The sequence below is a fragment of the Cornus florida genome, unplaced genomic scaffold, assembly GCF_030987335.1.
Source record: "Cornus florida cultivar Cherokee Brave unplaced genomic scaffold, ASM3098733v1 CherokeeBrave_3.0.0_Hap2_Chr02, whole genome shotgun sequence".
In the NCBI taxonomy this organism is placed as follows: Eukaryota; Viridiplantae; Streptophyta; class Magnoliopsida; order Cornales; family Cornaceae; genus Cornus; species Cornus florida.
The window spans coordinates 43311712-43329545 of NW_026775572.1; the positions used below are offsets into that span (position 1 = coordinate 43311712).

The following is a 17834-nucleotide window of genomic DNA, read 5'->3' on the forward strand; positions in this document are numbered from 1 at the left end:
TAAACGATGAGGAAAAGACCTCTTTTGTCACTGAACGAGGGATCTATTGTTACAAGTTCATGCCGTTTGATTTGAAGAATGCCGGAGCTACGTACCAGAGGTTGGTCAGCAGGATTTTTAAGAATCAAATGGGCAAGATTGTGGAAGCTTACATCGATGACATGGTAGTAAAGAGAAAACAGAAGGACCTTCACTTGCAACATTTGCAAGAGGTGTTCGGAATATTGAGAAAATATAGAATGAGGTTGAATCCAACCAAGTGCTCGTTCGGCATAGGATCTGGGCAATTTATTGGCCATATAGTCAACAACAGAGGGATTAAAGTTAGCCCAACCTAAGCAGAAGTTCTACTAAAAAATGCAGAACCAAGTATTATCAAGGAAGTATAAGCTCTCACCGGACGTATAGCGGCACTGAGTAGATTCATCTCTAAGTTGTCAGACTGATGCAAGCCATTCTTTGATACAATAAGAAATCACGGAAAGCAATCCTGGGGGGATGAGCAAAGGCAAGCATTGACCAGGTTGAAAGAATATATGCGAAACCCACCAATCCTGACTGACTAAAAACTAGGAGAGAAGCTTTTTCTATACCTTGGGGTTTCAAACGTTGCAACTAGCGGCGTTCTGATACGATGTGAAGAAGCTAAGCAGTTCCCAATTTTCTATGTTAGCAAAACACTGACTGAACCGAAACGGAGGTACTCAAAGGCCGAACGAATAATCTTATCTTTGGTAAATACAAAGAGGAAACTTAGGCGTTACTTAGAATCCTATCCTATAGTCATTCTGACCACATTTCCCATAAAGGTGATCCTGCATAAGCTAGATTTGTTCGGACGAATGACAAAATGGGCAATAGAGTAGAGCTTCTTTGACATAACGTATAAACCCCGAACGGCAATCAAAAGGCAAGCGGTGGCTGATTTCCAACTAGAATGTGATGCGGCAGAGCCAGAGGAAAATCCTGAAGATTATTCATGGAAGCTTTTTGTAGATGGTTCTTCGAATCAGATGGGGGCAGGAATTGGGGTCAAGTTACAGACACAAGAAGGCACTATGCTAAGCCAGCCGATCAGACTTGAGTTCAGAGCGACCAATAATGAAGCAGAATATGAAGCACTACTGGCTGGATTGAAGTTGGCCAATGAGATAAATGTCAAAAGCTCAGTCGCTTTTAGTGATTCGCAGCTGGTCGTTCGGCAAGTGACTGAGGAGTATGGAACCAAAGATAAAATAATGGAGGCATACTGTTCAGCCGTTATGCAGGAGGCTGAAAGTTTTGATCAGATCAAGTTCATCCAATTGCCGAGAGAGCGTAACGAGGACGCCGATCGGTTGACGTGCAGTGCGTTGAGTTCTCGGAAACACTGACAAGGGTGATTCCGGTTGGTGTGTTGTGCTAGCCATTTATCTTTGAAGATCCATCAAGCTCAGATCCTTGGCAAGTGAATGTTATATCATATGAGCCGAGCTGGATAGATCCAATTATGATATACATACGAGATAGAGTTTTGCCCGAACAGAGGGATGAAATAAGGAAAGTCAGATCAAATGCTGCAAAGTATACCATAGTACACAACCAGTTATATAAAAGGTCTTTCTTTGGACCTTACTTGAAATGTGTTACCCCTACAGAGGCTCGGCAGATACTGCGAATCATCCACGAAGGAGTTTGTGGTAATCATTCAGGGGGGAGGTCTTTAATGCACAAATATATGACCTAGGGGTATTTTTTGCCGAACATATAACGAGATGCGGAGGAGTTTTCAAAAAGGTGTTATAGGTGCCAAAGGTTCGGACCACTGATCCACCAACCACCAAAAGACTTGCACGTAATGGCCAAACCATGGCTTTTCACGCAATGGGGGATAGATGTGGTTGGATCGCTACCGACTGCCAGATCACAGAATAAGTTCGCTCTACTTGCAACAGACTACTTTACCAAATGGGTAGAGGCAAAACCATATCCCAGCATAACTCAGACATAAGTGAGGCGCTTCATTTGGAGTAATATCATCTGTCGATTTGGTGTGCGGAGGTCGATTGTTATGGATAATGGGACTAATTTTGATAGCAAGCAAGTGAGGGAGTTATTGGAAGAATACGGAATCAACCAAAAGTTAGCAGCGGTCAGCCATCCACAGGCAAATGGTCAAACTGAGATCACGAACAGAACGATCTTTGCTTGTATAAAGAAGAAGCTTGAAGAAGAAAAAGGGAAATGGTTGGATGAGCTCCCGAATGTCCTGTGGGCCTACAGAATAACTCCGAGACGACAGATCGGAGAGAGCCCATTCGCCATGACGTATGGTACTGAGGCAGTAATACCGGTCGAGCATCTAATTCCCACCATTTGAAGCCTAGCATGGAATCAAGAGCAGAATGATCACATATTGAAATTCAACCTTGATTTGCTTAAAGAGAAGAGGGATGTAGCGGCAGTAAGGCTGGCATCATATCAACAGACGCTTATGAACAGTCACAACAGAAAGGTGAGGCGTAGGGGCTTTGCACATGGTGATTTGGTTCTAAAAAAAAAGGTTGGAATTGTCAAGAAAATGGTGTTACCTTGGGAAGGACCGTATAGAGTTGCAGAAGTCGTAGGGAAGGGGGCATATGTCCTAGAGACCATAGCTAGAAGGCTGGTAAACAAGCCATGTAACGCCACGTCTTTGAAAAGGTATTACCAATAAAAATTGAGTATTGAGTTCCAGTCTGGGCAGTGTTTATTTCCAATTGTGTGCTTGCAAATGTATGAAACCTCAAAAGATCTATAAAAAGAATTATTTTCTTCCAAAAAGGTGACCGAACGCTAGACACTTAAGCAAAGTAAGTGGCAACTGGCACAATGAGTCGAACGCTAAATACTTGCTAAAAATAAAAAGCCAAGTGGCAAGTGACATTCTGGCCGAGCGCCAGACATTTAAGCAATGTAAGTGGCAGCTGGCACCATGAGCCGAAAGCCAAACACTTGCTAAAAATAAGAAGCCAAGTGGCAAGTGGCATTCTCGTCAAGCGCCAGGCACTTAAGCAAAGTAAGTGGCAGGTGGCACAATGAGCCAAACACCAAACACTTGAGCAAGTGACATTCTTGCCAAGCGCCAGACACTTAAGCAAAGTAAGTGGCAGCTGGCATAATGAGCCGAACGCCAAACACTTGCTAAAAATAAAAAACCAAGTGGCAAGTGGCATTCTCGTTGAGCGCCAGGCACTTAAGCAAAGTAAGTAGCAGCTCGCACAATGAGCCGAACGCCAAACACTTGCTAAAAATAAGAAGCCAAGTGGCAAGTGGCATTCTCGCCGAGCGCTAGGCACTTAAGCAAAGTAAGTGGCAGTTGGCACAATGAGCCAAATGCCAAACACTTACAAAAAATAAAAAATCAAGTGGCAAGTGGCATTCTCACCGAGCGCCAAGCACTTAAGCAAAGTAAGTGGCAACTGGCACAATGAGCTGAACGCCAAACACTTGCTGAAAATAAAAAGCCAAGTGGCAAGTGGCATTCTGGCCGAGCACCAGGCACTTAAGCAAAGTAAGTGGCAGCTAGCACAATGAGCCGAACGCCAAACACTTGCTAAAAGTAAAAAAGCCAAGTGGCAAGTGGCATTCTGGCCGAACACCAAACACTTGGTTAAAAAAAGATATTAAGAGGCAACAATGAGATGTTAAAAGCACTATAAGACAAAAGCTGGTTGAAAAACATCCATTTCATTGAATTTGTAATTAGTTTACATGTACAAGTACTGTTTTGACAAAACGAGTACAATGCAAAAAAAAGAGTGATATACTTCCAGGATGCTAATCAGTCCTGCCTGTCCCTCGGTCTCTTGACCTCGCTCAGAGTTCCCTTCAGTTTCATTGACTGTATTCTCCTTGCGGGGAGGAGAGTTAAGTTGAATGATTGTTCCATCCTGTTGAACGCCACCCTCAGCAGCAGGTGCAGCGGGAATCACGGAGGTCAAAGGGGGAACGTCTAGAGGTTGGATAGCCGAGGGGATAGGAACGACCCCCGAAGCAACAATTTCTTGGCACTCATCAAAGATATGTTCGGCAGGAGTAGGCTTTGGGTCAGCATAGACTCCAGCAGGGCTAATATTCAGCTTCTTATCAACGTCATCAGGACTTGCATAAGAGCTGGTTTGACCTTCAGGAGGAGAACGGTCGGTATAGCCGTCTCTGTACCTTTGAGCATACCTGAGGGCTCTAGTCCAAGAGAAACGAGTATGAAGAGCCCTTATCCCACCATCAACCTTGCCAATAACACCAAGCAGGGCGTTACATTCATCCAGAGCCCTCTTCTCAAAAGCCATTTGTTCGGTCTGTTCATCAGCCAGCAAGCGCTGAAAATTTTCTTTTTCAGCTTTCAAAGCTTCCCGCTCAGTCTGCAGGATGTTTTTCTCGAGCTGGAGAGTATTCTTCTCATCCTGAAGAGAGTCCGCATCTTTTTTCAGAACGTCTCTCTCTTTTCTCAACATTGTGTAGCTGCACCATCAGTTCGGCATTCTGGGTGCATGATCTTGCTTTCTTTGTTAGCCGCCTTAAGCCCACTGGCAAGCCTGCGTGCCTGAGCATTAGCCGACTCAATGTCTTTTTGCATCGTCATCATGCTGAACAGAGTCTGCAGACAGATGTATGAATACTAATTAAACGTATATTCAGATAAGTTAAAGTATGAAAGTATTCTGAAATTAGCTAAGTGAAGAAAGAGAATTACCTCCATTGCAGTTAGAGGAAAACGGCTGAACACCTCTTTCTGAGTTAAAGCCTTAGCCACCTTAATATCTTTAGGGGACCATAAATGCTTGTAGTAAGCCATAGCAGTTTGACTTTCCTTGAACATCGTGTCATTTGACTGGACAATCGATCCATCCGAGCGAATAAATCCGGGGGTCCAGGGAACTGATCTTGAAGGAGAGGCGTTAACTCTACCAGACCCAGGAGGGACGGTTGTCCTATTCTGGGAAGATGTGGGCTTGCTCGGCCCAGAAGTTCGAACCCTCCTAGAGAGAGGAAAATCATCGAGATTAGGTTCACTGTCAGGTTGGGGTCTTTTTCCTCGTTGAGCAAATTCAGTGATGGCCGAGGGATTACTAGCCCGGGGGGCAATGTTCAGATGGACAGGCGAGGCATTAGAGATTGGATTAGTGGTAATCACCACATCCGGAGTACTGTTAGATGTAGTGCCAGAAGAGGATATCGAGGCTAGAGAAGGAGCAGGGGCAGGAGCAGCAGTATTTCTAGAAGGGTCTTTCCTCTTGCTGAAGAAAGGAATCCGAAGTTAACTCATGGTGCTACCGAGGAGTAAGATGTCGCAAGGTTCTCGGACACAAGAAGATCAGAACAGGAAGGAACGTTGTTCAAAACGTACTTCTTCATGTAGTTGATCCTATCCTTGCAATACTGTAGCTTAATTCGTTATAAGGAATGCCCAGGGAACGGCATAGAAAATTGCAGAAACGAGGAGTGCAAACTTCACAAGGGCAATCACTTTTGTGGGTTTTGTATTTTGGTACGAGGAGATATAACATTCACTAAAGGCGGTCAGGATAGGGTAATCCCTAGCAGCTGGAGCAAACCAGGCCCCTCTAACCCCAACTATGTTGTCCTTCCAACCTTTCTCCGAGTCAAGTTTATCCTTACAGATTGACCTCTTTTTGATAGGGAAAAAATGATAACACATGTCGTTCAACCTGATCTTATTGACCTTGTAACAAAGGAGAAGATCTATAATATCCAGATCCAGACCCCTGTCACGGTTCAGAAGCAGCAGAACGGACAGAACCATAAGAAAATTGGGATTCACCTGAAGAGGGGAAAGCCCCAACCTATTGAAAACGAAACTGAAGAATGGGTGTAGAGGGAATTTAACAACATTTAGATGAAGAAGGGAAAACAAGATCTCGCCGGGAAGAAAGCCAGTGCCGGTCCTAATATCCACATTAATAGGGCACTCCCTAATATAAATGTCACTGGGAAGGTGAAGTTTCATGCGAAGAACATCTAAATCGATGGGTATGGCGAAAGCGAGTAAAGATCACAAGGAAGTATGTAAAGTTTTTGTTTTTTTTTTTAAAAAAAAAAGAGAAAGAAGAAGATGAAAGAAAGTGAAACTAACCTCGACAGAGTTGAAGATCGCAAAAGCACGACAGGATAACTAAAAGGGAAAATCTTGTGCGAGAATTCACCGACGAGGATTTGATTTGCTTGGAATGGCCAAATAGTAGAGTTGATTGATAGTGATGAGTGATAGAGACAATAGAAAGATGTATGAGTACGGGCTCCTTGGTTTATAAAGAGAAAGTGGATCCGAAAGCCGAGACGTCAGGAGACTGAAGGGTTTTCGAAATTCAAAACATTGATTCTTGAACCGACCACTCACTCCCACACGTGATCATCTTGAGCCGCCGAGTTATGATTGATTGCCATTAATAATCACACCCTAATTAATTAGGGAGTGATTATGGGGGCAGTTGAGGACACCAAGTATGGCGTGGATCGAATACGGCCCATATGACATAAAATGGGTCAAGTAGGTGATCCTGATCCGAACCAACCAGTCTCAAGCTAGGCCCAAGATTGAATAGTGATGCTGAAGGCCTGCTAAAAATAATCGAGTCCATGTCAAAGGAAGTCCGGAACATGGCCCAATGCAAGGAATTAATTAGGAAACCTCTAGGACCATTGCAACAGTCTATAAATAGATTGAAAATAGAGGGAAAAGAGAAAGAAAAATATTGAAGTGTAATAAAACTCTATTGAAATTAAGAGAGAAATTTCTTGCATCTTCACGTACCATCACTGTTAAAAAAAAAAAGAAAATCCCAATAGCAGTGTGCACTAGTTTTCGGAGTTTGTACTTTATTTTTGTTTTTTGTTTTCTATTTTTATCTTTACTTTTATTTTATATACTTTTATTTTTATTTTATATTTTTATCTTTACTTGTCCATTACTGGCATCCTCCAATAGTGTCATTTTATAAATTATTTATTTTTATATATTTTATAAAATAGCTCAGTAAGAGTAATTTAGATAACTTAAGGTTTAAATTTGTCTATGGAATCTATTTGCACCGGAACTTTAGGGGTATTTTTTGTACAAGAGGAGTATCCTCCAATAATGTCTTTTTTGACCATTTTAAAAAATTATTTATTTTTATATATTTTATAAAATGGTTCAGTAAGAGTAATTTAGTCAATTTAGGGTTTAAATTTGTCAAAGGGACCTATTTACACCAAATTAAAACTTTAAGGATATTTTTTTGCACAATTGATCACGAAGTTGGTCAACTTTCGTGAAGAGTGTGATATTCACTGTAAACATATTTTAAGAGTGTTTTCTGCACTTGACCCTAATAAAATGTGATTTAAATTTTGAATCCAAAATTAAAATGGCTCGCAATGAATCTTTCTTGAACCATCTATCACAATAGTTCTGAAAAGAAATTGATTTTATACTGATACATCAATTAATATTTTTACCTTTTGTTGGGATCCTGTTTAAATTATATATATGAATCTGATATGAGTCATGCCCATGGATTCATTTTGGAGTTAAATCTCCAAAAAAATTCACTGAAGCATTTATTTGGTTAGATAGAAATGAAAAGAGAATAAATTTTTTTGGGAGAGGAATTACTTTCCATAACCACTTAATTTTTCTATAATTTTATTTATAAAAATACAAAAAAAATTAATTTCTAGAGCTCAGTTTTTTATGGTAACTTTCATTTTCTTTTAATTTAAATCATAAAATAATATTTATTTATTTTTCTTTATTTCTTTATTTATTATTATTTTTTTTACTTTTGACAATCATTTTTCATCCATCCAAAAGGAGTTTAGGTGAATTTTTTTTAGTTCAAAAAAACTTGATTTAGATTAAATTATTTTGATGTGATTTTTTCAAGACAATTACTGACCTCCAAACACTGTGGCAAGAGTCTTTGTGTTTTGATTATTAGGAAAAAATATTTTTTGACATCATAAGTTATTTTATTAGTGGGTTTAATGTTTTATTATTAGAGTGTTTCCGATTTAGTAGTGTTGATAGAAATTTAGGAAGTAAGTTTTTAAAATTTAGCTTCTGAACTGCGCTCATAATTTAAATAATTTGTGAATGGTATACGGCGTGCTCAAAAGAAAAAAATAAATAAATATAAGAGTCAATATTACTCATTTACTATATGATTTTTCTTTTTTCATTCGAAACAATATGAAAAGGAAAAAAAACTAGTACTTGCTTCGACCGACGACGAGGCTATATTCCGCGTTCTCTGTAGCTAAAAAACTCCTTACGCTCGATTCGGATCTCTCTCTATCTATATATATACACACAAACTCACAGATACACAAATATGTATGAATAAGGATATGAACTGAAGAGGTCTTCAGATTTCGAAGTTTCAAGTAAGCATTCTCAATTGGAACACACTATACATACACACGAGGAGTGATCTACGTCTCCAATGGCGCGTCCTTTTCCATCTTCTGCGTTTCCTCTGATCCTCTTGTTCCCCTTGCTTCTCAACGTCGCTGTTCACTGCAAAACCCTCAAAAGAGACGGTAATTCTCACTTTTCTCTTCAATTTCATCCATTATTACATTTTTCCCCCAATTCTACAATAGCCGTAGATTTTCCCTATTTGGACGAACTACTAGTCTACTAGTATATTCTCTCTAAGCATTGTGTTAGTTGTAGTAACTCGTGTGGAGGACTTGAACTGCGTTTTGATCTGATCTTTTAATCCACAATCATCATTTAGCCCCATCGTGTGGTATTCTGATTGGGTAGATTGGAGCTGAAATTTGGATCTTTAGATTTCTGAGAATCATGTTCTAGTAGTATACATTCATGCAATAATGGTAGATTAGCCTATTTGGACGAACTACTAGCACTCCTCTTTAAGTATTGCATCTAGTTTTCGTAATTCGTATGGAGGACTCGAACTGCGTTTCGATCTGATCTCTTAATCCACTATAGTTTATTATGCTGAAATGTATTGAAGTTACAATTTGATGCATTTTTTAGAATTTTGCAAATTTTTTTTGCTAGATATGGTATTCTGATTGAGTAGATTGGAGCTGAAATTTGGATCTTTAGATTTCTGAGAATCATGTTCTAGTAGTATACATTCATGATTCTGCAATAACGGTAGATTAGCCTATTTGGACGAACTACTAGTACTCTCTCTTTGAGTATTGCATCTAGTTTTCGTAATTCGTATGGAGGACTCGAACTGCGTTTCGATCTGATCTCTTAATCCACAATCATTATTAAGCCCCATATGTTAATATGTTTGTGTATTTATATTAATATTGCTTGAAGTTATAGTTTATTATGCTGAAATGTATTGAAGTTACAATTTGATGTATTTTTTAGTTAAATATAGTATTGTGACTGGGTAGATTGGAGCTGAAATTTGGATCTTTACACCTATGAGAATCATCTTCTAGTAGTATACATTTAGATTTTTAAAATTTTTAAAAATGGTGAGTTTGTGGTGTTTAAATCCATAAAATTGATGACACTGTTGATGAGAAGATAATATGGTAATAAAAGAGAACACAATTGAATTTTAACGTGGATTATTCTTTTTCTATGACCGACTAGATATGTAGGTCGTTTTCCTTTTTATTTTTTCCTATTTGGGTGGTCTAACTTGATGTTCTACATTATAATTTTGTAGTGAAAGCTTTGAATGAAATTAAGGCCTCTTTGGGATGGAGGGTGGTTTATGCATGGGTAGGAGATGATCCTTGTGGAGATGGTGATTTACCACCGTGGTCTGGAGTCACGTGCTCGACTCAGGGTGATTATAGAGTGGTTACGGAACTGTAAGCATTACCTCCCTTTTACACTCGGTATTTTTTATTATACAGATTTTATTTACTTGTAAACACCACAGCTCTTTCTCACTGACTCGTTTACCATTTAATCTGTTTGTGTTATAATGCTATCCAGTTCTGAGTATGTTCATTTGAAGAAATGAAAAGAAGTTGTGAAATGGAGTGTGTGGTGGTGTGTTGGTAGCATGTTTTAAGGATGTCTTTCTTAGCTAATTGAACACAATATATTATATGGCAATTTACTTATCAAAAAAAAAAAAATTATTATATGGCAATTTAGATTTGACTTGTTTATCTGCATTGAATTTATTTGTTTACTTGCAGGGAAGTTTATGCAGTGTCAATAGTTGGACCTTTTCCTACTGCTGTAACCAATTTGTTGGATCTAAGTAGGCTGTAAGATTCTTCCATCTCTTTTTAAATTCAAGAAATTGCCTTTTTATTTTGTTGGCTTACTATTATTACTGTTATCCATTTTGTGAGTATTGTCACTTTTACTGTAATTTATTAATTACCATTCTTGAACAATCAATTATGGCCAAAGTTGACTCCACATGGTAAGCAGAAACCCTCATCAGCATAGAAAAACTGAAAAAGTGGTTATTGTTTTTGAATCCAACTCACAGTTTGCTATAGAAATGGAAAGATATAATTTTAACCTTTTTATTTGTGCGAATAATAAATTGTTGTTGCTTTATTACTGTAAAATGTCCTTCTTTCTTCAGAACTACTCAAATCTTCCCTCTCCCCCGTTTGGCAATTTATAAGAAGAACTGCTGAAACTATATTTACGTGTCCCTTTGGCAGGGATCTCCACAACAACAAGTTAACCGGGCCAATTCCACCTCAAATTGGTCGTTTGAAGCGTCTTAAAGTACTGTAAGTCCTTTACTTTCCTGTGGATTGATATTAGGTTCCCTGTCTTTTTGTTATTCAACTTGTGCACATGGCAAAATATTGATTCCTACTTTTTTCAGGTGTCCATCCATTTTATTAGTAGTGTAATTATGTAATGAAAAGGTTGTGATATTCTACAATCTCTCTCGTAGGATAGGACTCGGGAACAACATTTTGTAAACAACTGTAATGACGGTGATGATGAATTGCAGTGCTTATGTTGCAACAATACACATGTTTGATAAGAAAGAGAAAATAGACTTAGGTAGCAATGGCATATTTAAAGATGATCTATAGTTGCTGGTAGGAGGGAAAAAGTGCAACTGAACTTAACATGGGACGACATCATTGGAAATGATATATATATATATATATATATAGGATAGATGACTTGTAATAGAAAAGAATGAAAACAGAGAATTTATGTGGCCAACCTCATTCATATGAGGTAAGGCAAGGATGATTGTGATTATCATTTATCAACATATATGAGTTTTTGGGTCAAGGAGATCAAAAGGTGTCATTTGTGTCGGTAAGGAGGAAAGAATGGTGTTTTTATTAATCACCACATCAGATTGTTAGTTTCATGTTTAATGAGACCCATGGAAGCCAAAAATTATAAAAATAAAAATAAATACTGGGCTCAATGGTTTAAATTTCGTACTTATATATACAATGTCTTGTTCACTGTTTATATGAGGCAAAAATTATGGCAAAAATTTATGGTCTTCAGTGATGAAGTTGTATACAACTTCAGGTAACATTATTATCAGCATTTTTGAGCCTTAGCAGTAAACATCTTCGACACTGATTTCAACTTTTTGAACCTTAGTAGAAAACATCTTCAACACTGATTTCAACTTCACTAAAGTGATTCATTTTTTATCCTCAAACGGTAAAGTTATTCACATTCCCACTTATAGATCAGTAAAGTTATTGATTGAAATAACTTGTATGCCCTTCAGTAATGTCTTCTCCGTAGTTCAAATTTATGCACAAATTTTGTACTTTATGCATAAATTTAGGTTCCACTAAAATTTTCTGATAATTTGCTTTCAGCATTGTGGTGTTGGGCCAAAATTTCAGCACTTCGTGTATACAATTACTTGTTCTCCTGTTCACTTTTTTTTTTTACTCAGTAATTTGAGATGGAATAAGCTGCAAGATGTCATTCCTCCTGAAATAGGAGAACTAAAAGGACTAACACATCTGTAAGTAATTTTAACATCTTTGAGCGTATTTTATTCTGTTGGGAATATTTCTCATATAATTTATTCAATGTTGAGTTAACAAATTATTGATTGAAACTTCTGCAGATACCTGAGTTTCAATAATTTCAAAGGAGAAATTCCCAAGGAGCTTGCGAGTCTTCCCGAGCTACGCTATCTCTATCTACATGAAAATCGTTTTATTGGGCGAGTTCCACCAGAATTGGGAACCCTGCAAAACCTTCGGCACTTGTAACAATCCACATTACCTTTACCACTGTATTTTTAGGGTTTGCAATTTGTATCTTGCAACATATGATCTAATAATGATACTGTGGTTTTCTAGGGATGTTGGAAACAATCATTTGGTGGGAACCATAAGGGAACTAATACGTATTGAGGGATGTTTTCCAGCTCTTCGCAACCTGTAAGTCATCCCAGTTGATGAATCCTGAATATTTCATTGATGCTTTCCAACTAGTGGTCATTGCTGTAGGAGGGAAGAGTAGTGGAAGGAATAGAGGGAAAGAAAGGGGAGGGATTGTTGAAGTGTACATGGTTTTTCAGGAGAGAGAAGTGATGGGAAAGAAGAGAGGAGGGGGCCTTTCAATTATGCAATATCCCCTTCCTTCCTCCTCTCTTCATGCTGAATCCACACACACACACACACACACACACACACACACAGTCCTTCCTTTCCCTAGGGTTACTTCTTCATCCCTCCTACCTTCCGATCTTTTTAAACAGAGGGTAAGGGTATAGAGGAAGTGCTAATTTCAGAGCATTTTCTTTTTACTCTTAATTCGCAGTTATCTGAACAATAATTATCTTACCGGAGGCATCCCATCGCAGCTTGCGAACTTGACGAATTTGGAAATCTTGTAAGTACTGCATTTTCATGTAAAATGTGGTGTGGTATTTATTTTCTCAGCGGATTTCTGTTGGTTGCCACTCCATTAAAATTTGAAATTTGACTGCTATGTTGGTTACAGGCATCTATCATACAACAAAATGACTGGAATAATACCATCTGGAGTAGCCCATATTCCCAAGTTGACTTACTTGTAAGTTTGTTTCCAACTCCTCTCCCTGTTTTATTACATGCCTGCTTGGTTTCTTTATAAGAATGCTTCTACATGCATCGGTATGAAGGAGTTGTTTCTGTTCCAAGAGTAGTATGTATAAATTTTCCAGTTCGGATAAATTGTTCATTGGATCATACCTAGCTTTTCCCTGACCCAATCCAATTTGTCTTAATTTCCACATATCACATTCTCACAGACAGGCAGGATAGGGCAAATTGTCAATGTAATGTCTGTCTAAACAAATTGAAACCAACTTTTTCCCAAAATTCATTTACAGACTAGACTATGTAGGAAATTGATGCTTTTAGTTTGTCATCAAAATGATAAAATTTTCTTTAGAATTCTGGTGTCTCATTTAACTTCGATTGTCTTCCTATGTTTATAAGTTTGGGCATGCTGAACATCTGTTTGCACAAGTTTCTTATTGGCACCAAAGTTGAAGCAATATCAATGTTTTACATGCTCTCTTATTTCCATCAATATCTCTCTTTCTTCTCCTCTTCTTTTTTTTTTTTTTTTTTCCTTTCTTTTTTAGTTTTTTTTTGTCCCCCATATTTAGCAATCTAAAAACTGAAAAGTTTGATGTCCATTGTCCAGATGACATCCTAATCCTTGTGGCCAAGAATATTTTTCATTCACAATTTTTTTTCACCAAGAACATTTTTTATAAAACTCAATAAAGAAGCCCGGCTCCCTAATAAGTTTGACCCACGAATTTGGAGTATCCTACATTCATGCAATTCACAGGATTCACAAGCAATCGCTATTTCACGATCAAGGGTGTAATACTCTGTGTTTGTATTAATTGTATCATTTTTTAAAGTTGTTTATTGGTATTAGGTCTTCAAGGAAAATTCCATTGGCCTGATTAACTACAACAAACTTGTTTATTCTATGATAGCTTTTATGCATTTGGTTATAGTTAGTGGCATCTTTTCTTCTCTCGTTGATTTTTTAATTTCTAAGTTTAGCATGCAGCCAATATTTCAGCATTCATTTTGTCGTTGTATGTGTTGGAAATTTCATCAATATATATGAAGCTTGTTTAACTGATTTCAGGTATCTGGATCACAACCAATTTACTGGGAGAATTCCCGACGCTTTCTATAAGCACCCCAACTTGAAAGAAATGTGAGTTTCTTGTCTCAACTCAATCTCAGATGGATAATATATATATATATCCCTTTTTTAGATAGATAATCTTACTAAATTGTTAGGTAAAATAAATGATTGAATTTATTGCAGGTACATTGATGGAAATGCATTCCGGCAAGGCGTGATCCCAATTGGTGTCCACAAAGTCCTTGAAGTTTCTGATACGGACTTCTTGTTTTAGTCAAAATATCAACCCATTCTTCATTTGTAGAAGTTTACAATTTTTTGGAAAAATGAGGGTTCAATGGATGATGTTCTGAATGGAAATAAGAATTCAATTGATGTTCCAAATGAAGTTGTGTTGGTAGTTTTCTATGATTCTATCACCTCTCGCCTGTAAGGTGTTGCTTTACTGTAAATAGTTTCATATTGCAAGACATCGGGTTAGTCAAAGACATCAACCCATTCTTAATGAAGACAACCTCCATAATCAGTTTGTACTGTATCTGGTTTCATAATGCAATCAAATATATATATATTTTTTACTGCACTGGAAGATCTCGCATTAAGTAATGATCGTGAAATCTCTGTACAATGGTTTTGCGGTTAATTTGTTTGAAGATTTTGGATCAAAAAATTAGCTGTACATTTTGTTTGAAGATTTTGGATCAAAAAATAAGTAGTGCATGTGATATTATCAAAATTGTTTAAACTGATAGCTAGAAATTGATAAAACTTCATTCATTTTTTAAAAAACAAAGCTCAAAATAAAATTATAACAAAAAGTACTTTAAACATAAATAACGAAGCATTCTTGTACATTTTAAAAAGAAAAATACCCTAATATTTGTTTTGATATTACTACACCAATCATAATATTACATTCTGATACTTTTTTAAAAGAAAAATACCAACATTTGTTTTGATATTACTACAACAATCTTTCTTATAAGATAGAATCATGATACAAAACATACAATCTCTACCTATAAGATAGAATCATACCACATTGAAATTACAAAACGTAACGCACAAATAGTGTGACCAGTCAGTTTGTGCATTAGTTGCTTGGTTTCTTATTAGAACCCAAATGAAAAATGCTGGATTGATCTAGAAATGGAGTGGTGGTTGTCCAGACTCCAAGTTAAACAAAGAGATTTTAATTATACATATATACTAAACAACAAAATATGGCAAATCTGTTGTTATATACATACCATGACGCTTCAAAAACAATCAATGACATCGAATAGTAGAAAATTTTCAACAATTAATCATCTTAGTTGGACAAATCACGTAGCATCAACTTGAAATAGAATTGGGTTACGCCCTGAATAATCCGGTTGCTTGTTCATCATCCCCAAAAGTGTATGCACTTCTTCCATCTGCGGGTGAGTTTTCTCCCCTGCAACAAACTCATGAACAGTGCCACTAATCTCAATTGAGCTGCAACCTGGTGTCTTGTCTATTCCTCCCCTTCTCATCATCTTCCTCATCCTTCTTGCCCTATCAAATTGGCCTGCAGTAAAATATACATTTGAGAGCAGAATATAGACACCACTATGGCGTTCTAACTGCAAAAGTCTCTCAGCTGCAACCTCAGCCAGTGGAATTTGTCCTTGACTACAGCAAGCACTTAACAACGCTCTCCAACTTATAGCCTCTTCAGAGGGACTCCTCAAATTGGGTGTCCTCTGGATTATATCCTTTGCTTCTTCAAGAAGCCCAGCTCGACCAAGAAAGTCAACTATACAACCGTAGTGCTCACTCTTGGGTTCTATAGTGTGTTCATTACACATACGATTCAACACCCTTAGACCTTCATATGCCAAGCCTGAATAACTACATGCCGTGAAAATGGCTATGAATGTAATGTCATCAGGTTGGATCCCACACGCCTCCATCTCAGAAAACAACTTGAGAGCGCGTTCACCATCTCCGTGCATTGCCAATCCAGAAAGCATAGCATTCCAACAAATAGTATCTCTTTGAGGCATTTTGTCAAATACCTTCTCAGCTAAATCCAAGTGCCCACATTTAGCATACATGTCTATGAGAGCAGTGCCCAAACGAACACTCAATGGCAATCCATATTGATCCAAATATCTGTGAATCCAAATCCCAATATCCAAAGCACCTAAATGAGCACAAGCACTAAGTATGCTCACAAATATGGCCTCGTCAGGTTCAATGCCGGCCGTTTGCATTAAGCGAAACAATTGTAATCCTTCCTTGAAACAATTATTCTGCACATACCCAGAAATCATAGAACCCCATATTCCTCTATCCTTCACTGGTGCTTCATCAAACATCAATCTCGCTGAGTCAACATCCCCTTGTTTTGCATACCCAGAAATCAATAGCGTCCATGACATAACATTTTGCCGAGGAATTTCATTAAACACATGTCTGGCCGCAACCATATTATCAAATGCAGAGTACATGGCAATCAAAGTATTACCCACAAAAACATCAAACAAAAAGCCAAGTTTCAAACTGTGCCCATGAATTGATTCACCTAGATGACAATTTCGCATTATTGCACAAGCCCTCAACACATAGGGAAGAGTGTAATTATCAGGGTACATCTCATTTCTCAACATTTGGGCATATACTTCTATGGTCTTGATTAGTTCCCCCTTGAGGAGGAAAGATTTGATGATTGTGTTACATATGCAAATGGTGGGCTGTTCAATCTGTTCAAAGATTTTACATCCATAGGATAGGCTACCATGATATGGGTCTGAGCAGAAGGCCAATAACCTGCTGAGGGCAAAGCTATTGGTTCCAAGGCCACACGTGATTAACTGTGCATGAGATTGCTTCAGCTGATTCATGGTCTTACATTTTTCCAACAATAAGAGGCATCTCTTGGTTATTGTTGACATGGACTCCCCTCCACCTTCATCTGCTAGAAAAGCAGTAAGTTTTAAAATTAAGATCACTCGTTCTGCAAATTTTAGAAGTTACAAGGCTTAATTTATGTTTTTAACAATTATGGCTCTTTATTCGTTTCCCATGCCAAGCTAAGGTGGTCTAATCCAACGTAATATTTATTTTCGATAAATAGACAAAGATACCCTCATGAGTTGAAAAACCCAGATTCAGTGCCACTTTAGCGTTTATGCATCGCATAATTGAATCAACATGTGCCTTGCTTAAATGAACCAAAATCATCTCTAGTGCACAAGTATTCCAGTTACAGGAGGTTCACTGAGAGATTATGGGTCACTGGAAGATTTTTTTCGCATTGAACTCATTAACTGTTACCCCTTTCTTTCCTTCCTCACATATTATAGCTCACAAGGTTGACACCCATGTCAGTAAAATAAATAAATAAAGAATTCAACCATTTGTAGGCAGGGCTGCAAATGAACAGAGCCAAGTTTCAACCTAAAAATCATGTTGATTTAACTAGGGAAAAAAAATAATGTTGATTTCAGATTAGGTTACTTTTATAAATGAAAAAATTGTAGAGAAGAAGAAAAAGAAATATATGGAGAAGGAATACTCCTCCCTTTCACATCTATCATATCCCTTCTAGTTAGGCCCGCAAACTCAGATCAAACTTGTTATTGGAACGAGTTCAATCCGAAAACCTTATCTTGCCACTTTAGGCATGCAATGATTATAAATATGTAGTTTTGAAAAGACTCGATAAAATAAGCTCGTGAACAAAACTCGTTTATTAAGAATTGATTAA

The 17834-nt window shown here is 37.6% G+C and overlaps 2 protein-coding genes across 2 annotated transcripts; one reads left to right on the top strand and one right to left on the bottom strand.

Moving 5' to 3' along the window:
* Positions 1-8193: 8193 nt before the first annotated feature.
* Positions 8194-14681, top strand: LOC132294808 (probable leucine-rich repeat receptor-like protein kinase At1g35710). The gene is made up of 11 exons (XM_059792810.1): positions 8194-8562; positions 9687-9834; positions 10171-10242; positions 10654-10725; positions 11883-11954; positions 12060-12203; positions 12298-12378; positions 12761-12832; positions 12944-13015; positions 14096-14167; positions 14282-14681. The coding sequence occupies exons 1-11, from the start codon at positions 8466-8468 to the stop codon at positions 14370-14372; spliced, it is 993 nt and encodes a 330-aa protein (XP_059648793.1). The 5' UTR covers positions 8194-8465; the 3' UTR covers positions 14373-14681.
* Positions 14682-15136: 455 nt separating this feature from the next.
* LOC132294809 (pentatricopeptide repeat-containing protein At2g20540-like) lies at positions 15137-17140 on the bottom strand. The gene has a single exon (XM_059792811.1). It carries the CDS (start codon positions 17017-17019, stop codon positions 15424-15426), a length of 1596 nt encoding a protein of 531 aa, XP_059648794.1. The 5' UTR covers positions 17020-17140; the 3' UTR covers positions 15137-15423.
* Between the last annotated feature and the right edge of the window lie 694 nt (positions 17141-17834).

Coding starts and splice junctions, on each gene's coding strand:
- LOC132294809 (XM_059792811.1), bottom strand. CDS start 17,019: ATGTCAACAATAACCAAGAGATGCCTCTTATTGTTGGAAAAATGTAAG.
- LOC132294808 (XM_059792810.1), top strand. CDS start 8,466: ATGGCGCGTCCTTTTCCATCTTCTGCGTTTCCTCTGATCCTCTTGTTC. Junction 9,835..10,170: donor TATAGAGTGGTTACGGAACT/GTAAGCATTACC, acceptor GTTTACTTGCAG/GGAAGTTTATGCAGTGTCAA. Junction 13,016..14,095: donor ATTCCCAAGTTGACTTACTT/GTAAGTTTGTTT, acceptor AACTGATTTCAG/GTATCTGGATCACAACCAAT.